This window comes from Trachemys scripta, chromosome 7, assembly GCF_013100865.1.
Source record: "Trachemys scripta elegans isolate TJP31775 chromosome 7, CAS_Tse_1.0, whole genome shotgun sequence".
Lineage (NCBI taxonomy): Eukaryota > Metazoa > Chordata > Testudines > Emydidae > Trachemys > Trachemys scripta.
Window position 1 is genome coordinate 59,909,003 of NC_048304.1, and position 27,097 is coordinate 59,936,099.

The window sequence follows — 27,097 nt, forward strand, 5'->3', positions numbered from 1 at the left end:
CAGAATACATCCCGTTGTTTATATTTCTGAGACCAAAACTTAGCTTGCTGACTTCCTGGCGTATTCCCCCTATTATTTAATACCCTATTGCAATTCTCTTCATGAACAACCTGACAGCGCCCCTCTCACGATGGCTGCTCATGACAATGACAGCAAAGCAGGGTCTTTACACTAAGAATGCAGGATACATTTGGCCAGGCCTGATGATGAAATGACTAATGAGCTATTTCGGAACTGGCATATTGGAACAATCATGTGTTACTCATGAGCTCATGTTTTAGATATTGTCTTTAATGATCACTGTAATGAACATTTTCACCCACCACCTAGAGACCTAAAAACGCAATGCTTTAAGGTTTGAATCATTGGCAGCGGCCGGCCAATCACATTACATTTTCTGCCAAGTATCTCTGAAGCATTACCACTGGCAATGTAAAAATAGCTGATGAGTGAGTATGTCTGTTACTTGACACCGCATGGTTATTCTAATACGTATGTTTGCTTCTTCCCCAGCATGAACTCCATTTGGTTTCCCCTTGCCTGATATCTATTTAAGTACATTTTAGTAACTTTGAATTTCTTGCTCACTTCATTTCACCTGACTAGGCAGGTCTGTGAGGGCTCAGAGCTTGGTCTCCTCTACTTTTTTTTGTTTTGTTTTCAATTCTTATTCCGATTAAAGAGTCATGTTAAAAAGGGTATCCTGGAGCATATAAATAATGGGAAGTGTTAGTAGTAAGCTAACTGTTCTATACAGTGGGGTAAGGTTTTGGCTTAACTGAAGAAAGCACAATGCTGTACTATTTCTGATCAGGAAACTGGATCACAGAAGGTAAGGGGCAAAATTACATGAACTGTTTAAAATAGGGAAATGTTGATGCTGTGTGTGTGTGTGTGTATATGAGCGCGTGCGCACTTGAATATCAGCTGTGAAACTGATCAGACAAGAAACATTAAGCAGCATTTATATTTTTTCCTACAGTAATTAGAGGTGAAAAGACTCTTTGGTTACCCTTGTCCATCTCCTCCCACTCTGGAGAATGCAAGATTGTCCTTAGAGTCTCCAGATGGAAAGTTGTTGGGTTTTTGTTATTTTTTATGGGCATAATGTTTATGCAATAAAATGTAATGTTATATGGAAAATTAGCTCGATCCTTTAAAAAGATTACTAAGTTGTTATGAATGTCTCTTTCAGTGTGTTGTTTAACTGTATATTGTGCTGTAAACAACTTTAAGCAATACAAATGGATTTTGTTTTCCAGATGGTTACTGCATAAACAAGAGTTCTAAAACTCGGGGCGGGGGGGGAGGAGAGATACGTGTACGGTTTGGGGGGAGATTTTTCCTTTTTTTGACAAATGGAAAAATTCTATGCAATGAGCGTGCTGTGAGTTCATGAAAAAGCAAAGTAGTTCAAATGTGTAGGCAATGCAAAGGGGCTGATATAAATGACCAGGACTATGACATGTATCCAATTGTAATCGCTGGAAAATTTCTTAAATGACATGAGCTTTTGGAGGGCAGTTGTTGCAGGAATGTCTCAATCTGCCAACGTAGGGAACCGTGTTTTATTATCCCAGCTGCAAAGCTCATCATCAAAAAAAATAAAGAAAAGTCCAAATAATTCAAATGGATCTTGAGAGTCCAGACTGATTATGCTTAGTTCATTGGTCTATAATTAGACAGCCCTTTAAGAGAGCTGAGGAGGAAAGAGGATTCAAACCCTGGGCCTATGGAAGCTGAATTTACCATTGAGATGTTTAATTTTGTACTGGTATTGGTCAGAGGGACACTGCACTCGTTTACCACCATTGCCAAGACACAGGCTGGAAAGAAAGAATGGGGGAAATAGAGAAGGGGTGTAAAGGAATGGAAAAGAAGTAGTAATCATGAGGTCAAACGCTGAAGCCCATATACTTTTTTTCTTAGTCCTGACTGAGTCAATGGGATTTTTATCTGCACAAAGACCAAAACTCCTGAGTAAGGACCTGAAGGTTTAGCCTACAGAAAATACCGATAGGTAAAATTGATCCCGTTGTATTTTGGACTACACACAATTAAATCTATCTATCCACCATGTTTGTCGCTGTGGTATCCGAGTGTTTTCAAATTATGTAAACACGTTATGCCTCCCATTCCCAACTTGGTTCGCAAACTATTTGTAACAGGGGCTTATCTACTGAATTTGAAGGCCACAACAAAGAGTGGTTGGTTTCAGAGTAGCAGCCGTGTTAGTCTGTATCTGCAAAAAGAACAGGAGTACTTGTGGCATGTTAGAGACTAACAAATTTATTTCAGCATAAGCTTTCGTGGGCTAAAACCCACTTCATCGGATGCATGCAGTGGAAAATACAGTAGGAAGGTGTGTGTATATATACACACAGAGAACATGAACAATGGGTGTTACCATATACACTATAACGAGAGTGATCAGTTAAGGTGAGCTATTACCAGCAGGAGAGTGGGTAAGAAATAGCTATATCCCTGCAGTGTGAGCCAGAAATTGATTACCTTAATCCTTCATTCCCACCCATTGCTCTGAATTATTTGCCTTGTCTGCTCTCGGGATTTGATTTTCTGTGCTGGTGTTACCAGAGCTGAGCAAGGGTGCAGATTAAAAAGAAATCAGAGCCAGAACCAGAGAAATTCCACTTGCCTGAAATGCAGTTTTGTTTGTTCACGTTATACAGGTTTATTGATACATTGGGAGTTGCTTGATCAGGCAAATGCAGCTGCTGGGTTTTTTTGATCTATTTAGGATTTTGTTCTCTGCATATAATGCAGTGGAGTGTTGCATGCAAGATGACACGTGAAGTTTTGTGTATCTTACATGTCCTCTATGTATGCTATTGTAAGAGGTGTTTGAGGAAGTTGTGGGTTTCCAAGGTTTGTGTGTTGCGCCGTGAGGTGGTGTGTGTTTCAGGATCCGGGTGTGTGAAATATTTACCAGACACATATGGCATATGTAACCGAGAGCATGTATCTTGGGGTGTGAGTGTATGAGCTGTGCACTGGTGGTGGACAAACTTTGCCCAGAGGCAAGTGGTTGTAACTCCACTTACTTCAGTGAAGTTGTGCCATCTGCATTTGGCCCAAGTTGGTTGTATGCCATGAACTGGCTTGTGCAAACTGTGTGATTTGGTGCACATTTGTCAGGATTTGTATCTAGGTACGATGAGATCAGATGGTGAGTGTTGTGCCACTTGTCAGGTTCATGTGCGCTGCTTGCGTGTCCATGTGTTTTGGGGGTGATTGCCACTTGCATAAAGTTCTGGCCCTGTATGAAGTGAGTGGTTCAGATCTTTACTTCCTTCCAGAATCCATTTGAATCCATTCGTTAGATCATCAGAGGATGCCCTCTCCCCTTAGACTTAGAATAATGGCTTCCCCTTCTCTCAGAATCCCCTTGCTGTCCTCCCACATGGTCATGGTTGGACATGGGGTGTGTTTCTTTAACTGAGTTCCCTGTTGCCTGTCTCCTGGGCTTGCTAATAGTGATGTATGCAGAGGCACTAATTGGGAGTGATTAATCTAAATTATGCAGTGATGGAATCCAAGTAATTTAGCCACAAATAGAAGAGGCCGGGCGGTGGTGCAGACTCATTTCCAAGTCTCTCACCTAGCTACATCCCAGCAGCGCTTCCTTTACATCACCCCCCCGTCCTTTTCCTTGCCTTGTGCGTGCTCTCGAGTGTTACTTCTGGAGCTATTTGGAACAATGTACTAGAGATTTGGATCAGAACAATGCTTGCAAACTTCATATCTTATGTTCTGCACTTAGATGGGGGGAAAAGCCCTTTAATTTGTTAGAAAAGTCTCTAAAGAAGCTTAACAAGATTAACTCTGGCCATGCATCAAATTAATGTGTGGAGTCAGCAAACAGCAGAATCTGCCAGTTCACAGCTACTGTAGATCCTGCCTCTCCAGCTCTGCCTCTGTCATCAGCTTTAGTTGGATCACACATGGGTTGCCATACCTGACAGTCAGTTCTGCTTTGGTATCAGCTTTATTTTAGATTGCATCCAAATTAGCTCATTTTGATGTCCCACTTTGCCCTGGCCATGGTATATTTCAGCTGTGTGCCATGCCCTTGTTTTTTTTCCCACTGTACAAGACATTGTGTTCCAATGCACGATCTAGGAAGAAATGCCACACAACATGATGTAGCATCCACACAAAGTAGCGTACATATGCATACTGCATCATGCCAAGGAAAAACATAGAACTGATCCTGCACCTATGGAAAATAATGGGAGTTTTGCTATTGATTTTTGTTAGGGAAGGCTTGGGATTTTAGTGGAGAATGGACCAGCTCCTGTAACTGTTATCTGGGCAAATCTGTCAATCCTTTTGCTTGAGCCATTGTGGAATGATTTAGGATTTATGTTATGTTTCCACAAAACGGTTGGATTGAGAAGTAATTTCATTTATCTACGTGGTCTGAGTTCTTGAGTGTGCCTTTGAATTGCATGTAGAGATGTGCACATAGGTAGTAGAGTGGGCCTTTGGGGCCCAGCAATTCCTGGGCCCAAAAGGGTCCTGACTGGAGGGCGACCCTCTGCTCAGCAGGACCGTGGAGTCTGCTGCTGCCTGTTTGCACTGGGCGGTGCTGTTAGCAACACACAGTGCCCAGCAGTTAGTCAAGCACACCTCTGGGAAACAACCTGGTTTAAGGCCTTTTCCATCCTCTCAGCCAGGCAGATAGGAGAGCAAGGAGTGAGGGGATCTGGGAAATAGGGAAGGAGGATAAAATGAGAGAATGAGTATCTTACATTTATGTCTTGCTGGGGAGCTCCAAAAGTCCACGTTTGACCCTGGATTTCTGGAACCTCTCCAGTGAGCAAAACACCTGCTGTGGCAACGGATGCACAGAGAAGGAATTGGCCTTACCGAGGCGACAGCGAGTTATGCGGTATACAGGATGGGTGACAACAAAACTCATCTATGAGCAGGACTAGATTCTGGATAGAACTAGATGCTTGTCATTTTTCTTTGTTGTTATAATAAATCTCTATAATCATAAGCAACCGACTGTCAAGGTCTCAGAGCGCTGCCTTAAAACAGAGCACAGAAACTAGGACATAGGCACAACAGTGCTGAGAACAAATAATCAAATCTGGTTCCCAAAGTGGAACAGTAAATCCTAGGAGCCCATCAACCATCACCCAGAAAGAGGCCCATGTCAAACGCAGCCAAAGAGGAAACAGGTCATTCAGAAGGGGGCCGCCGGTGGGTTGCTCATTAAGAGAAAGAGAATCCAAGATCACAGATGCCTCAAGAAAGAGACAATAAAAGAGAGAGAGAAAGAGAAAAGGCCTTGTGTCCTGTCCTCTCAAGGTTATTTCATGGTTGAGCACCTGTTCCACACACATCTCCAGTGCTATGTAGGCAGATGGGGCCCTGTCCTCCACTAGACTGGTTCTGTACTCATTTCATATGATTACAGAAGAGGCAGGGGACAAATTCTGAGAAGCAGGATATAATCATAGGGAAGATATTATTATGTCAAATTGATTCCTTTGTATTTTGGATCACACACGCATGTATATGAAGCTTTAGTTCCTTCCCCACCCTCCCCCCACTTGGTTGGCAAAACACTTGTGACAGGGACTAATCTACTGAGCTTTGATGGCTACAGCAGGGAGTCAGTATGAAATAGCTGTATTCCTGCAGCATGCGCAAGAAACCTTGGAAATTGAATCTCCCAGCCATGTATCCCTATCAGGTCTGAGCTGTTTGCCCTGCCAGTTCTCAGCTCAGCTCTCGGTCTAATTTCAGTTGTTGGGCTAGTGTGTGGGTGCAGGGTGGTGTCGGTGGCCTGTGATAGACAGGAGGTCAGACTGGATGATATGATTGTCCCGTCTGGCCTTAAGTTCTATGATTATGTCTGTACTGGTGTTAACTAGCGCTGAGCATGGGGTGCATGGAAATGCAGAATCACTGGAGAACAAGAAATAGTGAGTCAGATCCAGACTAACCGTAAAAGGCCTAAAGTTTAGTTGCTTTTTTTCTGACACTGGTTATTAGTAATGACTCAAATCCCAAGGCCTCTACTCAGGCTCAAATTCTGCTCCCACGTACCTTGCTGTAACTCTGCCATAAGTCCAGTGGAGTTGATGAAATTACACAGGTGTGAATCTAGAATAAAGGAAGAATTCGGCCCTCAGTTTCTATCAGGCCTTACCCTGGGTTTGAGTAATAACTGAGTCTCTATCCCATAAGTGCATAAAGAGGGGCAGGATTTGGAGAAACTGGTTCTTGGTTTTTATCTGCTTATGGCCTAATTCTCCACGGATTTATATTCCCCTGAGCCCAATGAAGTTGCAGGGGATGCAGGTCAAGCTAGAATCTGACCTGGTGTGTAGGACGTGGCCTGGAAGTGCTGCACCTAGTGCCTGTTTAAGAAGGATGTTCGATGGTTTATGATTGTGCTGCTGAGACATTTTCTGATGCATCACTCACACCTGTCTGACAAGCCAGACTTCCTATTCGCAGATAGGGTATGTTTTTCCAGGATGCATTTTGTATGAAGCGATGTTCTGGATTTCTGGATTTCACAGGATCTTTAGAAAGTTCTGTATGGTTCACAAATCATCCTAGACTCATCCAAAATGTTTCCTTGGAAATATTAGACACAGCCCTGCAGTAGGAGCTAAATGTACTTAGAAATGTATTGGCTGCACTCAACACCTTAGAGGATCCAGAAATATGATTTTTCCTCTCCCCAAGAAAAATAAGGGCAACAAAGTACCCAACTTCAACAATCAAAAAGTGCAAAGTAGAGACAAAGAGGGGGAGCCAGCAAAAACCAAGTGATTGCAGCACATGTCTGGTCAATGGTGCCAATTCAGATATTTCTGAGTGAGGGTAGCAAATTCTGGTCCCAACCCCCACCAGCACAGACGCTGTTCTAGTCCCTGCCTGCCCCCCGCAGGGACCCTAGTCTTTCTTGACTAGGCAGTCTCCTCTCTCTCTTACCACACAGTCATGAGCCGGGGTGGCCGGGAGTCAAGTTCTCAGAAGATGCCCCCGTACTCTGACATACTGGAACAGACTCCCCAGGCCGCACACCATTGGGCAATTTGGTCTGGACAGAGTGGTGGCTGGGCCAAAATTCAGTAGCGTTGTGACCACCACAGCAGGAGTGATGCTCTGGCCTGCTCGGGCAGCAGCTATACTGATTTAGTACAGGACCACAGCTTAACAGCGGTCGGGCAATGGCGGTTGGGCCCTAACTCCATGACCTACGAAACTTTGATCAAGAGCAAAAACCTCGAGGGGGGCCACATTCACCCTCCCCAGTGCTTCCCTCGACTGACGCCACTGCATCTTGTTAGTTCCTCAGGTTGTGTTTGTGCGTGGGTGGGTCTGAACTTCCTTCTGGGGTGGACTGGAGTTCAGACACTTCACTGACCTAAGGATGGACTTGAAGGAGGAGAGGGCGGAGGTGTATGCGGTCAGGCTCAGGTGGATGTCAGTCTTATATTCCCCGCCCAGGATGGATAAATCTACCAAGGTCAGGTGATTGCTGCAGATACTCTTGTGTAAGCGACAGGGGAAAGTGCCACAGGGTCTCCGTCCTCTGCTTCTCACTTTCCAGAGTTCAATAGCATTGCAGTCTCCCCATGACTGCAGCTGTCACTCTGCCTGTCTGGGTCTCTCCTTCCAGGGCCTTCTCTATCTCTGCTTCTGGGCCTCTATCTACCTTTGCTTCCAAGCCCTATTTCTTTCTTTCGTCACTTCCCTCTCCGTGGGAACTTGTTTTCCACTCATGTCTAGCTCCAGCGCCTTCTGCTGTGGATTTTGTGTCTTTTGACCTACTGCAGACCATGCTAGCACTCTGCTCTGGGATCTTTTGCTTTCCTCCGTTCTTTCTCTGGGAAATTTCATCCTTTTCCTTTTACGGAAGAGGGGAAGACAGGAGATGAAAACCTGCTGCTTCAGCCTAAATTTTGTCACTAGAAAGGAGGTTTGAACCCACGCATCTGACTCTGGGGAAGCTCTTCCACAGGCTTGAGGGTGGAGCATGAATCTGCTGTTTCAGAGAAGGACAGAACTGAGGGGAATCCTCAACTTACCCAGGGTGGTGGTGGATTCTCAATCATGGACAATTTGTAAATCATGGTTGGATTTTTTTCCTGCTCTAGGAATTATTGGGGGGCAGTTCTCTGGTCTGGGTTATACAGGAGGTCAGACTAGATGATCCCAGTGGCCCCTCCTGGCCTGGGAATCTACGAATCCTGGTCTCTGTGGGATCATCCCCCTGCAGAGCCAAAAGGATGTCTCTATACAAGATAATACTGACCTGTGGATTTCTAGGCTGTGCTGTCAACTCTGATCCTAGGGATCACATGGAACTCAGTGGCTCTCCATTACCCTATGCCACTGCAGAGATCCACCATGGCGTACCCCTCCTCCAGTTAGTTATTTAATAGCAAGAAATGCCCTGCTCTTCAGTCTCTAATGCTTAAATATCATTTGCTTGTGTCAGTCACAGAGCAGTGCACACAGCCCCTGTCCTGTGGCTCTGTAGGACCCTGATGCTCTGCTCTCTGCCTTCCTGCCCTGTACCTTGCCATGTTCCGCACACTGGTTTTGCCACTTCATTTTTGCACTTCATAGGATCTTACTTGCTTCAAAGGCGATGGGCAGGGCACCGGTTCTGGGCTGGCATAAACAGAAGGAGCAAAAAAGCTTTCCCTGTAACATGCATTGTGTTGCAAGCAAATCTTTTCCTCCTTCCGAACGAAAAAGGCCACTTGCTAGGATTTCCTTCATTGAGGGACATTCAAGGGGTGCTAAATACACTATGGCACCAACCTCTACCACTTGGGCTAAATAGCCTGGCTCAATAGCATGGGGCTGTATAGACCCACCTCCTCTGTGGATTAGGTGCCACAGGAGACATGAGAATTATGCTTATCTTTCACGTCACACTCAAACTTCCTCATAAGCAGTGTTGCCATCTCTCTTTAATTTATCCTGACTAATGGGACTTTGGCCACTGCTGGTGGCAGTCTTGTGATGATGTGAAAAGCTGCAGCCTTCACGTGCATTTTGGGAAACCAAACCAGGGTGCAGCACTTCCCATCACAATGCCCTGTGGGCTACAGAGCATGCACTGATCTCCAGCCATGACTTCCAGTGCTAACTTTTCTTCTGACCGCTGTCAATATTTCTGGGCCCGTATTATTAGTCAACATTTTATATTTTGAGGGGAACTTATACAGCAGATTCACAGCTAAGACAAAGGAGGACTTGCACAAGGTCACTTCAGGCAGAGCGGGGAGTTGAAACCATGTTTTTAATAAAACAGATCTAACTCTCATCCACTTTGCAGTCTTTCAAAAGGAGCATGTCAGACAGATTAGGTGTGTGTATAACTCATGCTACTACAACCACTAGACCACATTCTGCTCCAAGAGCCAGGAATAGAAACCAAAAATCCCAATGCCCAGTGTTTTACTGATGTCTCACATGTAACCCACTGGCAATGCATGTGTTGCATCTCCCTGTATGGGCCCATCCAGGCAGAGAATAACACAGTAGTCACTGCTGTAGTTGAAGCAGATGAGGTCTGTACAGTGACTGGGAAGCTTTTGTATTTAGAAGTGGGTTTGGATATTGTGCTAACAGTTTGTTTTACTGTCGCATTTTTATTATTTGCATTTGACGATCAGGAGCGGTCCCTTTCTGAATAGAGTGTGGCAGACTTAGCACGCACTTGCCCCCTTAATCCATGCTAACTTTCAAGTGCAGAGAAGCCCTAAGAACAGCGTGTGAGATTTTTGTCTGTCGGGGCAGAGAATGGCGCACCCTGGGGGTGTCAGCTCCAATGGTCAGAACTTGATGTAATAAACCTTTCTTTCCAGAAAGCAGCCTCAGTCCCAACAGTGTCAGCTTATTATTGAGTTATTAATGAGTACTGAACGCTTGCACCCGTAGATCACCTGTTTGGACCCTGCCCAGTTCAGCAGGGATCAAAAGCCATTCCCATCTAATGGAGGTTTGGTGGCCCCTATATGACAGTAGTTTAGTAAATCCCAGCTGCAGATCCCATATCACAAACTTCCCCCACCCCCCAGGCTTTGCACTAAGCTCTTAGGGTGTGTCTACACTGCAGCTGGAAGCAAGTGTCCCCACCTGTGCAGACAGGCTTGTGGTAGTGGGGTTTAAGCTACTGAGTTAAAAAGAGCTGTGTGGCCCTTACAGCAGTGGCAGAGACTCAGCTAGCCACTGGAGCTTGGATCCCAGGGGTAGGGTGGACTTGAGCTCGGTGGCTAGCCTTAGCCTCTGCCAGTGCCCCAATGTCCACACAGCTGTCTTCAGTGCATTAGGGCCAGCCCCGCTACCACAAGTCTGTCTACCCAGGCTGGGAGGCTCACTCCCATTTGCGATGTAGACCTGCCCTGAAGGGCGGGAACCGTTTCTTATTATGTGCGGGGCCAGTCCCTAGTGCAATGGTGCCCTGCTCTCAGTAAGTGCTCCTGCATGGGGGAGCAAAGTCGCCTTACTCACCATAAACCTGCAAGAACTGGCAACATAAATTGTCACAGACGATTGGTAAGGAGAGTTGTTAAAAATCAGAAGAGTGACCAAAAAGCATGATTTAATTATTTCTTTTTAAAGCTCATGATTTTGGTGGGGGTCTGACTCATGATTTTAAAATTCTGGGGTTTAGCAATACTGGACAGATTTAAAATCCCTCGGCTCGATATGTTAGTCACAACACCACCTCGTGGCTACGTTCCCCCTACAAGGAAGTTGAACTTTACTATGTTACAATCACAGTTACTTAGCCCGTCCCCTTCACATAACACAAGAACAAGAGGTCACCCGATGGAATTAATAGGCAGCAGGACGCACAGTCAACCTGTGGAACTTGTTGCCAAGAGATGTTGTGAAGACCACAAGAATAACTGGTTCAAAAGGAATTAGATAAGTTTATGGAGACGGGTGTATCAATGGCTATTAGCCAAGATGGGCAGGGATGCAACCCCATGCTCCGGGTGTCCCTAACCCTGCAACTGCCAGAAGCTGGGAGTGGGCGACAGGGGATGAATAACTCAAAATTGCCCTGTTCTGTTCATTCCCTCTGAAGCATCTGGCAGTGGCCACGGTCAGAAACAGGACATTAGGCTAGATGGACCATTGGTCTGACCCAGTCTGGCTGTTCTCACGTTCTTATGAGTAACACACGGGAGTTGGCCGTGGAGATAAATGTAGTTTGAGTCACACTGGGCCAATTCTGCTCTCAGTTACACTAATGTAAATCCAAAATAACTTTTCTGATGTCTGTATAGTTAATCTAGATTTATACCAGTTTAACTGATAAGAGAAGTTGGCTTGAAGTCAAGAAGAGCCTCTGCTACAGTCCAGAGCAAGCTGTCGAAGATACTGTTGTTGGAGCAGATCTTCAGCTGACATGGAGCTACATCCATTTATACCAGTTGAGGATTTGGCCCAGGATTTTTCCAAATCATCTCCCACTGCAACATTCAACCACACTATACTTGGGTAGTTGGAAGGCGCCCGGGCTAGTTCTTACATCGCCATTGCCTCCCTGATCAATCTCTGCATTCACAATCCTTGTTCTGGTCTGGAGGGCATCACTGAAATACCTCAGACCTGATTCTCCATGGTCTTGCACCTTGTGTAGTCATACATACCTCAGCAATGTCGGTGCAACATGCTAACTCCCTCCCATCCCCAGATTGGAGAAATCCAATTGGTTCCCATTGACAACCACTTTGTGCTCACTTTGCATAACTGAAAATGACCCCACAAGGGGCGGGACAGGGTACAGGCCTGCTCACATATTGCGCCTTATGGTCATCTCCACCCAGAAATTCTCTCTCTGCAGAGCCGATGGAATCCTGTCTATGTGGCACCCACCCTTCCGCCATGCCTCGGCCTGTCATTGCTGGAGATGTCTGAGCTAGGAAATACACCCCACCCCATGCCCTGTGGTTATTATCTGATCCCAGCTTACTTCAAAACACTTCTGAGGCAGTCTTAAGTTACACTGTGGGCTGACCCAGTCCCCAGCCAGCCCAGGCATTGGGAAGCACAAACATGGCTTTTGATTCCCTACCCTCTGTTGTGGTGAGCAGCGCTCTGATTGAGCTGAGGCTGTGGCCCGTTATGTTCAGGGGGGTCTCTTCATTCCCACAAGCATCCCAGCTCTCCCACTGTTGGGTTGAGACTTCCCACGCCAGAGTAGAGGTGTCTATGATTTTTCTATGTACAGAAACTTTGGGTTCTTGTCTCAACCCTTGGCAGTGACTCACTGGGTGACCTTTAGCAAGCCACTGAAGCATCTTTGGCCCAGATCCTCAAAAGGTATTTAGATGCCTGACTCCCACTAAAATCAATGGGGGCTAGGTGCCTAAATAGCTTTCAGGAGCTGGGCCCACATGCCTCAGTTTCCCAATCTGCAAAATGAAGATGATGATACTGTAATAAATGACTGACCATACAGGACTTCCTAGTGGTCACCATGCTGAATAGCATGGCCATGTGGAACTATCCCTGCAGTTGCCAGGAAGAACTCTGATCCTCCTGCTCCAAAGAAACAGGCCACTGGTACTTGAGCCAAAAGAGAACAGCCATTAGCTGTAAGCAATGGAAACCTCTGACACATGGGGGAGCAGTTCTGCTCCCACCCAACAGAGGGTTGCGGTGCGGGTGTCTGCACAAGCAATGGCCAGTTCATTAGAGTCTGATCTGCTTCACCCGGGTGTGTGAGAATTAATTGCTACTTACAAAGAACTTAGGAATCCTCTGATGAGAGGCTCTGGGGAAGTAGTAAGTGCAAGCAAAGCACTCCCTTAAATAAACCTTGCCCAGTATTCACCCTGTGGATGCACATTTTGGGATTCTTTGCAGACTAATATCATACAGCAAGTGCCACATGGAAAAATCATCACATAAAAATAAAAAGATACCCACCCCCCAGGGCAAGGCTGGGTTGATGACTACAGGCTGCAATGTAACACACAGAGTCCCTGCCAAAATGCCACAGTGATGCATCATGGTGCGACATTTCAACCAAACGCCGACCCTAAGGAGAAAAATAAAAACCTGTCTTCACAGATTGCAGCAACGGTGATGTCACAAGCCTTCAGTCAAGTATACTGCTTACCTAGCCCCTGCCCAAAAGCTGACATTCAATCCCTGCCAGAACAGGAATAGCCTGCGTAACCTTATCTCCTAATCGCAACAGGCTAGGCATGGAAGAGCTCCACTGAAAACCTGTGATAAGTCCGTTAGGAAAGAAACTCATCCTTTTTTTCAGTTAGCTCCCTTAAATATTCACATTTATACAAGGGCTTTAATTATTTCAGATCAGAGACGAGCCTACACTGAAAACTCAGTGCTTTAGAGTATTGCCAATCCACCTCCAAACTTTATCCCTTGCCGCAGCCTCTATCATAGGCCAAACGCAAAGTCCCTTGAATGGAACAATTTGAATTCTGATCCACGCCTGAATTTTACAGCTATTTCAAATGTAATTCCAGGGCCTCACTGGGTGCAGCTGGCTGCCATGTATGTCCGAAAGGGTAGAGGAATGTGGCTTCACCAGGTTACTCAGTGGGTTATAAACAGCTTCTTTGTCCAATATTTCAGCTGTTGTATCATGCTGGTGGCTTTGGGTTGCTGACATTCTGTTCCTCTAACAGATTATACTGTATTCTTAAAATGCTTAACCCTTTATTTCAGTTTTGCCGCTTTAGAGGGCTTTCAGTTACATTGCAATGATGATTGAGCCAGTGTGAACACTCGGTTGCTACCGCTGTTATTACTTCACTTCTGTATAGCGAGCACCCCACATTTGACACCACCTGTGCGCCCACTTAAAGTGTGTTTCACGGCAACCAAAAGGCAGCCTGGCCCCAAAAAACAGCAGATCAGGTATTTAGTCCACCCCAGCCATACAGGACTCAGTCTAGAGGTCCTTATACATGCAACATTCCCACTGAAGTCAGTGGGAGTTTTCCCTGAGTCAAGATTAAATTGATGCTCCCCTTAAAACGAAACTACAAAGGAGGAAAACACCTTGCACCTCACTGAGCAGCAACTTTGGGGTGCTGCATTGTAGGTTCACTTGCTGGTGAAGCTCATCATTACATCGATGAAGAGCCTTTCTAGAGTTTCTAGGGTTCAGCATTGGTAAATTCCCCAAAAGTGAGGCTAGTTTTGTTTTGAGGAGAGTGTGTATCCATGATCAGGAGAGTCTATCAGGTAGAGCCCACATAAAGGTTTTCTGAGCCTGTTTTAGTCTAGTTGCTAGGTTCTTCATCCCAGTGCCAGGCCTGCTAATGGTTAAATCCAGTTTCGGTGCTTTTTCTAACAGTAGTTAGCTGCTGTTCTTTCCAGGTAGATGGCTTATTCTCTGAAAGGTCTTAAAAGGTCAAGACTTTCTCTTCTGTTGCTTGTGCATTGGTAATGAATATTGTCTTTTTTGCCAAAGCCAACAGTGGCAAAAAAGCACATGAGCCAAACCAGGCAGGTAGATATTGAATAGATACGGGCCTGAAATCAAAGCACCAGATCCGGACGTGGCTGAACTTGGGTGAAGTTTGGATCTAGATCCAGATCCAAACTTCCCAGTTGGTCCCATCTCTATAATGGGCTGAACCAGAACCTTGGATCTGAATGCTCTGGGAATGTGCAGATCTGGATTCGCTATCTGAGGCTTGACCCCAACTCTAATACGGAATCTGTACTGTTTTCTCTTTCTGATCTTTGCTTATCCTTTCTGGTGAATATTAATCCATGTTGGAAAGTTCAGTCTGTTCGTATTTAACTAAAATGTGCCTGAAATTCTCTGGGTTCTCTACAGCAGAGGGGCAGCACTGGAAACAGCAGCATGTTTTCCCCATACATCACTCCTCTTTTAAGTGTCTTGGCTCTAGGCACAAAGGACCACCCTTTGGAGAGGGAGGAGCACTCAGTGACCACAGCTCATTCAGTCACTGCTCTCTGCTTCAACTGCCACGTAGGATCCATCTACACTGCAATTAGACACCCTTGGATGGCCCATGCCAGCTGACGTGGGCTCTCAGGGATGGGGCTGTTTAACTGCAGTGTAGACATTTGGGCCACAGGTCAAGCTCTGGGACCCTCCAACCTCGCAGAGTCCTACAGCCTGGGTTCCAGCCCAAGCCTGAAAGTCTACACCACAATTAAACAGGCCCTTAGCCCAAGCCCCGTGAGCCTGAGTCAACTGGCATGGGCCAGCCAAGGGTGTCTAATTGTAGTGTAGACATACCCTGAGTGTAGAAGGGTGGAACTGGACTAACCCTCATCTATTCATAGACTACCAAAATGCCAAGCACACGGTAACAATTCCTGGCTTTCATCAACTTGGGCTGCCATCAGATGAGCAGCCTAAAGATAAAAGGCTCCCTACCCTACTACCCTGAGGTGTCGAACCCAGCCCTCAGTAGCTTTCCTGGTGGCTGTTTTAAAAAAAATAAGCTTGTAGTGCACGTTCATAGCACTCAACATTTTCCCCCTGCAGTTTCCTTTCTGTCAGCTGTCTGGGCGAATACCAGATTCTCCTGGCAAAAATACATGAAATACTGTTGTGTTTTAAAATGAACTAAATTTGGCTGTATGCAGTGTTGTTGTAACTGTGTTGGTCCCAGGATATTAGAAAGACAAGGTGGATGAGGTAATATCTTTTATTGGACCAACTTTTCTCAGTGAAATAAAGATCCAGTAAAAGATATTACCTCACCCACCTTGTCTCTCTAAATTTGGCTGGACAGACATAATTTACTTTAATTCTTCTGCATTTAATATCTGGCTAATTTCCAAGGATTTTTCTCATGAGTTGGAGAGTACAGGGCTGGGGAGAAGTAGTTTCTTGCTGCTGGGAGACTGAGGGGACTGGTATTAGCTCCCTGCCTTCCTGTTGAATAAAACATCTCTCCCCTTCGATTAGGCTGCCAATATGACCTATCTCCCCAACTGGTGCACTGGGCCAAGAACCAGCAAGGGAAAGCAGACTACACTGGGGTGTTAAGCTGAGGGCACAGAGGAACCAGTATGGAATAATTAAGCCTGTTGTCTTGAGTGCATTAAGGATTAAGGTCCAGATCCTCAAAAGGCACTTAGGTAACTTCCACTGAGAGCTGAAAAAGTGAGCAAAGCGAAATTATTGCAGCGCAGAGTGCATTGCAAATTGTGCAGATTATGGATAAAACTGAGCTAAATTGAGAATTACAGAGCAGCAGTGACAGTCTGCAATTGGCCACTAAAATGGTTATTACAGGGTGAATGTATGAATGAATAGCTCCAATACATGAGCCAGTCATACCTAATTCAGCTCACACAAACAAATGAATTTGTTTTTGAATTGCAGAGTTCACTAGAGGCCAAAAATGCTGAAGGTCGAAAACATATTACAACACCACTTCTGCCAAATCTACTTCATTGAACTATTTTTAACTCCTCACTAAAGATGGGCAGCAATGAGGCCAAATGCAAGCATGAGAGGAAGTTCTAAATACACCCAAGCACGGATGACAAAATTACACAAGAGGTTTGTGCCTGCAGTATCCACTCTCATAACAGGTAAGAGCCCCAGCAAGAATGGGATGGAATGTCATTTATGTTCTCTTTGTTTTGGCTGAACATAATTTATGCTGGGATAGGAAGGTTAAGCCACGTCAGAAAAATCCTAGACAGAGGGAAATGGAGTATCAGTAAGTATTGGGCCTGAGTGTGGTCTTATTCTGGAGTAAATCAGGAGTAGATCCAGACAGAATCAGGTTCCACTATAGCCAGGTGAGTCTAGGAAAAGGTTGGCTGAGTTTTTAATGTGAGAAGTAAGAAGTGTTAAATCTGAAGAAAGAACTAAATCTGAATAACCCATCTGAGCAAGACTGTTCCCTCAAATATCTCTGATATGGGCCACCCCGAGCTGTGTTTGGGAGTTTACTGAAATCTCAGCATACAGCTGTCAAGACATTTCTACAGGAGACCTCCTTACAGGAGAGCTGGGCCAAACAGGAACCCTGAATCAAAACATAGGGGGAGTTCAGATCTGGATCCAGATTTCATATCTCAGGTCTATGATGGGCATTTTATTCAACAGCCTGGCTCATGCTATTGAATATATATACAGGGAGAATCAAAAATAGTTTAGGGCTGTACTGTGCCTATAAAACTCAGCTCTGCATTGGAAGTAGAGTGGAGCCACACCAGCCCGCCACCGGGTCCAGCATGCTCCCCAACAAGCCCTGGTCCATCCCAGCAGGCTGCTGTAGAGGGGCCAAAAGCTGTTACAATGTGGCCCTTAACTTGCATAATGCCAGTGGATTAATGGGAGGCCCAGACATCCTCTGACTGAACTATTAACAATTATTGCTTTTGTTATTGTCCCTTCGGGAAATTGAGAACAACTGTTGCTTGTGCTCCTTTAGTGGGTCTAATGGTATCCCCCTAGGCTGTCCTGCCTTCTGCTGGCTATGCTGATATTAGCAGTCTCCTCAATTTCAAGATACCAGATCCACTGCGTTCTAACATACTTGGTGAAAATATGTTGTGGCAAGAGCATTTGCCTGGGATTTGTTAATACACAATGGACTAAATTTATCTCTGGTGTAACTCTGCTTACTCAAGTGGATTTATGCTCGGGATAAATACATCCTAAAAGACCAAGTGTGATCTTGGTGAGAGCAGGTGCAACTCTATTGATGTCATTTACCAGAGGGCTGAGTTGGTACAAGAACCTGAATAGAATAGAGATAAGGTAGGTGAGGGAATATCTTTTATTGGTCTAACTTCTGTTCGTGGAAGGTACAAGCTTTTGAGCTACAGAAAGCTCTACTTCAGGGCTGGGGAAGGAAGCGGAGTGAGAACTGAAGAAGGGCTCTGTGTAGCTTGAAACCCTGAACCTTCATGTTTAAGCACCTAAATAAGTGGTCAAATGATCAAATAAACCCCTGAAATCAATGGGAACAGTTGGGTGCTCAGTTCTTTTGAAAATCTAGCCATTTATTAGGATCCTAACTATGGGATCACATTTTTTGAAATCTCGGCCTATAACATCTAGATTTTACTCAATCTTTGATTATTACAGGTCTCTATAGGGTGTGTTCACTGTAGGAAAAATTAATAGTCTTACCATGTATTATTTAATATTTGTTAACTAACAAGTGGTAAAATCCTACTGAAGACAAAGCAGTTTGTAGCTTTCATACCAGTTAGGGGTGAGTAGAGATTACTTCAGTCTGCTTACATGTGTTAAACCTACAACTGTCTCTTTTCTTCTCATGTAAAAGCATTGGCCCCTGTTCAGCAAAGCACTTAAGCACATGCTTAACTTTAAGTATGTGCTTAAGTCCCATTTAAATCAATGGGTTTTAAGTGCTTTGCTGAATCGAAACCCCGTCTTTCTTACGAATTCAATGGCACCTTCCAGTGATTGAATTATCCAGCGATACTCATTTAAGGTGACCAACATAAGAGTATTTTTAAACACTAATTATTTGATTCCTGAGATTTTGATTTGATTAAATATAGGATCAAATTAATGGAAGATGCTGTATGTAGAACAGGATGATTGTACAGTGTACGCTCATTTGTATTTTCATGTCTGTTGGTTTTGCAGAGGAGAAACTCCCGTTTTGTGATTCCATAAGGTGAATTAATGTAAAGCAATACGTTCTGGAAGAAGAATTCTAGGAGAAAACATTGCAAACGGTTGGGAATATCCAACAGAATCTTCTACCTATTTGACATATGCAATTAATGCTTGGGATAATTTATTCATGACTCACAAGGACAATGCAGGGAAATAAGAAACACATGGATGGACTTAGTGACTCCTCTAGTATAGGGAGCCTCCTGGATGACACAGACAGAGAGGTATGTAGCCTCACAGACCGAGCATTCAAGAGTTTGTGCGTGGCAGAACTTGAAGCATCTGACAAGGAATTGGAGCTTGTCATTTCACCGGAAATCACCCACCAATTCTCTAGTAAAATTCACCAAGGAACACTAAACCATGCCATCAAGAAAAGTAATATCTGCAATAAGTTATCATCGAAAAACAACGAGCATACAACACGGGCTTCAACATTCCAGCAGTTACCAAAACGTGTTCAAGAAGAGAAAAAAGTTGCTAAAAACAGCACCGTGGAAAGGAAAAAGCCAAATTTGCCAGTATCTGGTCCAAGGAAAAACAAACATGCCTCCAAAGTGTCCTGTTTGATTAAGACATTTGATAAGACTGAAAACCAATGTCCTGAAGGTTCCCTGGGAGCAGTCAAACAGCCAGTTAAAAATAGTTCTCAAAAATGCAAATTAATTCATGGAAATGACATGGCTTTCTGGGATGACACAGCAATTTTAAATATCCAAAGGGAACTTTCCCACTTTTCTGATGTGTGTCGAGATAACCACTGGCTCAGTGACAAACACGAGGTCCAGAAAAGACATAATAAAACTGATGGGGGCTATTGTGGTCCGGATGGTTATCATCCTGCATGGATGGACACTTCAAACATATTTAAGGCAAATCTCACCAGCTCTTCTAAAAAGACAGTCAAAAACAGGCGTGGGAAAGTTAAAGAGCCAGCCAAAAAGGGCAATTTTCTTCACAGCGAGAACAGTGCTTTTAAATCATGGAATGACCATCATAATAAACTGAGTGAAAAAGAGGAATTTGCAGATCTTATACCAAAAAAGGAGGATATTACAAGCTTTGAAGAAACACCATTGGTTAAACAATCCTACACATCTGAACATAAACCACCACCCAGAATGGTCATAGGTGCTAGAATTCAGGAAAAGGATTTTCTAATGGATCTATTTCCCCCCACAACTGAATTCCAGGACCATGTCCCACCAGCAACTGTACCTCAGGTCCTTGGCCCACTAATACCTGTACACCCTGTCCCTCCAGCAGCTGAGTTTCAGGTTCCTATTCCACCAGCACCTGTACCCCAGGTCTCTGGCCCATCAACATCTGTACCCCAGGTCTCTGGTCCACCCCTAGCACCCATGTCCCTGACCCCTGCTTCCCCCACATCACCTGTATCCAAGCCCCCTGCTCCACCACCGTCTGTGTCCCAAGTCACTTGCACTCAGAAGAAGGCAACCAAGCCTGAATTGGACTATATCTGTCCACCATGGAGGAAACAGAGGAATATAAAAGGGGTAGCGGCAAAAGCACAGGAGAGTTCAAATGAAAAGTTACAGCTCATTGGAGAAGAATTCTCTTTTTATAAAAAGCCATATGGTGTTGAACCTTTTGCTGACATAACTGCAGTAGATAACCAGGTAAACTCCCCTAAATCCATTAGCCCCTCTTTCAACATCACAAAACTTTTAACACCAATTATACCATTAAAACAAGAGACAGAAAATCAACCAGCGCTGGTGACACCACCAATACCTGACATTGTAGCAACGAAAGAACATGAGGGAAGTGGATTTAGTGATTATCAATCTCGCGATAATTACAAGTCTAAAGCACCAAGTTTATTATTCAACCTGAAAGATGTTCGAAAACGTGTTAAAAGCATGTATAGTCCCTCTCCTCTCTTAAAAGAGAAAAATAAGACTAAGGAAAACATGAAACAAGAAAGTGTAAAAATGAATGCTACAGTGTCCACTTTTCTAGAAGAAAGTAGCTTAGAGCTTGCAGAGAGAGATGAATTAAGCCATGGACCTTTTGTACAAACTGACTGTATCCAGGAAAAGGACAATAAAAGTGATTTAGAGGGACACTTCACAGATAATTACCTATCTTTAAGTTCACCCCAAGTAACAGTAGATACTTCATTTTACCAAAATCAGGACAATTTGCAACAGGATGATTCAAAAAACAAAGATCTATTGAAAGACACTGAGAACAGTGAAAATGTGTCTATCTCTGGACACCAGTCAAACAAACACGGTTTAAGGAAAAGTCGACATTATCCTTCACTGAAAGGCTACAGTAGAGACAATGCAGATGCAAAATCTGCGCAGCAAATGCAAATCTATAATTCCAGTGTACAAGGCCACGAAAGTGAGAGAGATGCTGAAAGCCGGAATGGAAATGATGACCCTAAAATACCCCCAAAACTTCTTTCACCAGCAGAAGATGGTGCGCCTTACAATGCAAATCAAACCAGTGTAAGAAGTAGCAATGAAAATAAAGGCAAAAGCAGCAGTAGTTCTTCTGAATACTCTTTTGTGACCACAGTAGATCAGCCATTTCAGGGGGAGCCCTTTTCACTGATTCAGCTGTTTCAAAAAGCATGCCTTGAGGAAAGTCAGAGGAGTAGGAGTAAAATGAATGTAGATGACAAGCAAAGTAGTAAAGGGAAAGGGAAACCAGTAGGGAAAGAGGAGTTGCAGTATTATGCTTTTAGTAACTGTGACACTAGCACAGAAGAAAAGCGTGAGGGAAAGGTGGCACAGGGTGAGAGCGAGAGCATGGCAGAAGAGAGATTGATGAGTGAGAAGAAGGAAGAGGTCAGTAATATGAATTCTGCAGCAGAAGGCAACAAGGATGCTTCCACCTCCCAGTCAGAAGAGCCAGCATCACCACTTTCTTCAAATTCATTCAAACCCAGTCTGTTTCTGATTAAAGACAACACATTCAAATCATCTCCTGTGATAAAGGCAGTCAAGCTGCCTCTGCTTAGGTCCCTGTCCTCAGAAGACACAGTCAGTATTAGTTACAGGGAGACAGAAAGCAGATTGGAAGCTACTGTAGACAAGGACAAGCAGCTTTACAGGCAGGGCCAAGGTACACCTAGCATTCAAGAGATTGACCGGTCATTATCAAGAAACATAAAAGAACAGGATGCAAGAGAAGATGCACTAATGAGAAATGAGGATGCCAATGCACTGGGATCTATTCCAGCTGGCATGGGCTTTCAAGGGGCAGATAACACCAAACTAATATGGAAGCCCACCCTTTCAGAAGATGTAGAGAGTTTTTCATTACGGGCATCAAGGGAAGATAATGAAGTGACTCCTACTTTATTAAATAAAGTTGGGAAAAGTAATGAGGAAAGTGTTCGCCACAGCAAAGAGAAGCCCACGGTTGGAAAGGTGAAGCACTACTTAGCACGGTCAAAATCAGCTTTAGGAGTTAGCTCAGCACAAAACAAATTGGGCTCCCCTTCAGAAGAGAAGACAAATTATTTTAAGAATTATCTTTTGTCTAATCGGAGAGGTGGATCATGTGCGAAAAAAATAATCACTAGGGAGATAAATTCTCCAGCAATAAGCTCGATATTAGAGAACTACGTGTATTGTCCTGTAACCAGTGACATTTCAAGAGACATCAGACACTTGGAAGAAACACCTGCTGTGTTAGACGATCTTGCATGTACCATTGTAACGAGCCCAAGGTCAGACAGCATTACGTGCTCAGCTGTTACTAGTCCATTGTCAGAGAAAATTGCCAGTTCCAGTGTAACGAAGGCAGAGGATATTACAAATTCCACTTTGTTGAATTTGGTAACAAAGAACAATGCTGATATTTCGGAAGAGGAAATACTCGATTCAACGCAGAGGAGCCTGCTCGCTGAGGACACCAGCGATTCTAGAATGACAAATGAGAGAGCACAGAGTTGTATGGAGAAACCGCTGGGCAAGCCACCTGCTGTGCCACCAAAAAGCGAAAAGGCCCTGCGGCGAGCAAAAAAGCTGGCAAACAAGAGAAAAAAGATAGAGGCACAGAAGAAGAACCTTCAAACAGAGCACACAGATACTGTTGTGAGAAAGCTGTCCCATTCTGGACAGATTCCATTATCCCCCTTAACCCTGATCCATTCTCCACCATCTCCTGTGTCCCATTCGCCTTTCCCTCCTACAGAATCTAGCATGGTGAGACTCAAAGGTGCCCAGTCAGTAAGCCCCACACCCTTTTTACCTGCAACTCAGCGTAAACTCCTTCAAGATCCTGACTCAGGGCAGTACTTCGTTGTCGATCTATCCGGTCAAGTTCATTTCAAGACCTTTTATGAGCCAGAAACTGGCAAATACATCCAAGTACCTATCCGTTCCTCAGAAAGGGGCTTACACCGAACCACCTCTTTGGAAAATTTAAATTCTCCTTGTGTATTGTACCCTAGTGTACTACCTTTACCTGTGACAACTATGAGATCAGTTTCCCCACTCTCTGAACCTCTTTCACTAATGCAGAAAGTACCAGGAGCACCAGCAGAAGCAGCTGAAGACTGGCAGCAAGACGGCAGAGATGCTCAATCGCCAGAGAGTCAACCCTATATTGAACCTGTATCTGACTCTTACAGTCAACAAGCTGAGGAAATTCAGTGTAATTGTACAAAAGACACGAGTCCAGCTACAAACATGGACATCATTTCAATCAGTGATTTAGAGGATTTTGCTGTCGAAGGGATATCTTAAGAACTGAAATGATAAATTATTTGAAATATAAATATATTCAGACACAGACTCACATTTGATATTTGTAAACACTAAAAGTCTGAATCTTGTTGTGGCTTGGTTTGGGTGAGAGAGAAAATGAAGGCTTGTATCTTCAAAGGGGAGAGGTGTCACTGTGAAGAAATTTGCTGTTGGGGTGAGCCCCCGGCTTATCAATAAAACAAAGGGGCAATGCTGGCAAAATCCAAATCTGATGGTAGGAAACCACCCACTGCTGCTGCTACCGCTGTTGCTTTGCCACTAGGGTTGCAAAGATGGCAAAATTGGAGGTGATCTTGTCCAGTGCTTGGAATGGTACTGTGTGACAGGTGACAGAGAGTAAGAGTGCTGAGTAGAACAGTCTCAGAACAGAACAGATGGCAACTCTAGTTAAGACTCTTCACTATTACTCTATTGGGCTGTGAATATCAGATATACTTGACAGAGAGTCACCTTTTTGTGTTCACTGAAAAGTCAGAATTTAATGACTACATTATTGTATATTGGATATACAAAACAGCACCTGAATTGAAAGCAAATCAAAACACTGAAAAGTAAAAGCAGCAGCTCTACTCTTCTAATATACCTGTGGATGCCCGCTAAAGTGCTGCTAGCATTTTAAGATTGATGAATATTTCCATATATTCACCCACCGTCTCAGGAGTTACTACAGATTGAAACTTGGCCTGGAAATAGTCCACCAAGGAGCAAAACTGAAAGAGATGCAGTTGCAATATGTTTTGTTAGAATGGGAAAACTTTGGATCATTGTATTTCAGATGCTTTTCTTTTTCTTACCAAGCTCTAGTGAAACACAAAGCGAACTTTAAAAAAAGTGAGAAATGTTTAGTTGTGCTTTATTTTGGACTGGTGCATTCTGTGATTTTAAAAAATGACAAGGAACAGCCAAGTTAGTAATTTCTAGGAAGTGCAGTAAGCAAGCAACTTATTTTGATCATCACTTTTTTTGAAAGATCTGTATCAAATTTGTACCACCCTTTTTTAAGCTCCTTTTTTTTCATCATATACTGGATGATACCTTGTCAAAGATCTGCATAATCAGAAATGCATGGGGACAAGATGGCACAAGTATAATACACAGCAATATGTCTGCTTATAAATGTCTCTATTCTGTGCACTGGTTTCTTTTTTTATCCTTCGCCCTTTCATTTTGTCCTCCCCAAAGGAAATGTAAAAGTAAAAGCTCTATGGAAGAATAACTTCAGGCCTGATTCTCCTCTTACACCAGAATAACTCAGTTGTCTCCAGTAGACTTTCTCTTGATTTACAATTGAGTAAGCAAGAGGAGAATCAGGACTTTTGTCTATAGTTGAAGAAAAACAGACAAAAAGTTGAATTATAAACAATAAGTCTGACAGAGGTTGTTCTTGGCGTAACATAACTGGCCCCAGGAAATTCTGGATTTCTCATGAGAGAGCTTGTTCTCACGACATAGACCAAAGGGGTTTGATTAAACTTCACTTTTTGGATATTTCCCCAAACTGAGCATGGATTTCAAACCATCTGAGGTTCACCCATCGCTGACACACACCTGTACATTCAGAACCTATACTAGCCAACAAATGCCTCCGTTCATCGCACCCATTCTATGATACAGTTCCCTTAGAGTCAATGGTCTATGGGAATCATTCTGTTTATTTCAGTGGGCTTTGAATTGGGCCCTAAATTATTTTTTCATGCATATTTTAATGGTTGTGCAGAAGTATGCAAAACTGATGCAATTTTGTGACTTGGGGGCCAGTTTGCACCTCTCAGATTTGAGTTTTCAATGAAATTCAACAAGATGTCTAAATATAAGCAAATATTCTGTGACAATTCAAATTTCTATGCAATCTTTGACTTGGAGCGGGCTCATTTTACCTCAGAAAAATGCATTCCAGTTTCCCCTGGAAAAGGGGCTCATTTTTGAGCACAAGCATTTGTAAAACATGAGTGTTTCAGGAACAAATATCCCTTCTCAAAATGGTATGGTAAGACACGAGTCCAGTGTTGAACGCTTTTCTCTTTTATTACCAATATTTTGCAAACTTCTAACATGGTACTATCCACATTAGAATCATAGGACTGGAAGGGACCTAAAGAGGTCATCTAGTCCAGTCCCTTGCCCTCAAGGCATTATACTTTCCTGTCTGCTGTGCCAACCTTTATACAACACAACAGCTTATCATGCACAAAACAAGTATGAAGTATGTATATAAATATTTCTAGGCTTGGAATGATTAGATTATTATTGGTAAATGTTGATTTCACTGAACACACAAGCTATCGAAAAAATATTTCTATCAATAATAATCAAAAATTATACATAGGCAAAGAAAGAAAAATGCTGCTTGAGAACTTATTAGAATTTGATTTAAGGATACTTTCTTTGTATATTTTGACATGTGATGTTGATAATTTGTGTTTTTGCAGTTATAAAGCTTTAGTTTTTTGAATCTCAAAGTCTACTATCATTAAATAATTATTGTTTGACCCCCCCATTGTCTGATTCCCCATAATTTCCTGCAACTGTGAAAATTTAAACAGATAAAAATTTTAAAAAGTGCTTAACACCCATAATTTTGTGCAACTGAAAATTTAAACAAAACAAATGCTTAAAAATAAATATCAATATTATCTGTCAAAATTATAAAAAAAAATTGAATTCTGCCATGTCTCAATATTTGGTATAAAATATTCAGTTGCATAGACAAAGATGTTGCAATTTGCTTTTTGCTCATGCAAATGGATATTCTGCATGATTTATTTGCTTTGCACATGTAGCTGTATATTTTGTGTGCCTACCCTCAACAGCCTGGCTCACGCTATTGGAAATGAGTGTGCTGGCACAACTGGGCAAGTCTTAACAAAATAAAGGCTTATATATTCAATATTCAACAACAGTACATACAGTCATCCATTCCTTCTCACCTGAAACACTACTAAAGTCACTGAGAACTTTGGGTGTGCAAGGAATGAAGGAGCAGGTCCTAAATAGACTGCCATGCAGGACTTCTTTTTACTCATTTCTGCAGTTAAACAAAGCTATTTAATAGCTGACTGAGTCTCTAAAATAGTAGATACCTGAGAGGGAGACATTCCTTAGAGCATCTATAGAAAGAAGAGAAAAACACATACATAGAGAGTTTTGAAAACAAATCTGAAAATGATTCCTGTTATATGTCTGGCGTTTTCCTTAGGATCCTTCTCAGGGGGAGGGGGAAAGGATGCAGCTTTACTGCCCAGTATCCCAGTCCCGCAATGACTCTGCATGAGTGAGCAATGACTTCATCCACCTGTATGGAGCTCATTGTGGGGTCAGACTCCTAGTGGGCACAAACACTGTTTACTTGGAATTCTAGGTTAGGTTCAGAAAAAAAATATATTTTCAGATTAGATTTATTAATAGTAACTAAAAATGCTTGGTGCTTATGTTTCATGTGACTACATCTTAAAAGCAAAAGATATCTAATGAGCAAATGAGCAATAGTTTGTTTTAGTATGGCACTTTAGTAAAGCTAAATATGTGAAGCAAATATGGTTAATATTCTTAAAAATAGGGGGCCAGATACTCAGCTGGTGAAAAACAGTGCAAATTCATTGCCTTCGATGGAAGTGCACCCATTTACATCTGCTGGAGATCTTGGTATAGGACAAACTTCATATAATTCTTTCCATCCATTTTTGAAATG

General features: G+C 43.3%; 1 protein-coding gene across 2 annotated transcripts; it reads left to right on the forward strand.

The window, feature by feature from the left end:
- The first annotated feature begins 355 nt into the window (after positions 1-355).
- On the forward strand, positions 356-24,250 carry C7H10orf71 (chromosome 7 C10orf71 homolog). Of its 2 annotated transcripts, none has more exons than XM_034777068.1 (3): positions 356-449; positions 16,373-16,584; positions 18,626-24,250. In XM_034777068.1, the coding sequence occupies exon 3, from the start codon at positions 18,802-18,804 to the stop codon at positions 23,386-23,388; it is 4,587 nt and encodes a 1,528-aa protein (XP_034632959.1). In that variant the 5' UTR covers positions 356-449; positions 16,373-16,584; positions 18,626-18,801; the 3' UTR covers positions 23,389-24,250. The 2 variants fall into 2 exon arrangements, with proteins under 2 accessions (XP_034632959.1, XP_034632958.1); XM_034777067.1 differs by lacking the exon at positions 356-449 and adding an exon at positions 479-832.
- The last annotated feature ends 2,847 nt before the right edge of the window (positions 24,251-27,097 follow it).

What these genes read in the sequence shown, in the direction of transcription:
- C7H10orf71 (XM_034777068.1), top strand. Translation starts at nt 18,802, where the DNA reads ATGCAGGGAAATAAGAAACACATGGATGGACTTAGTGACTCCTCTAGT.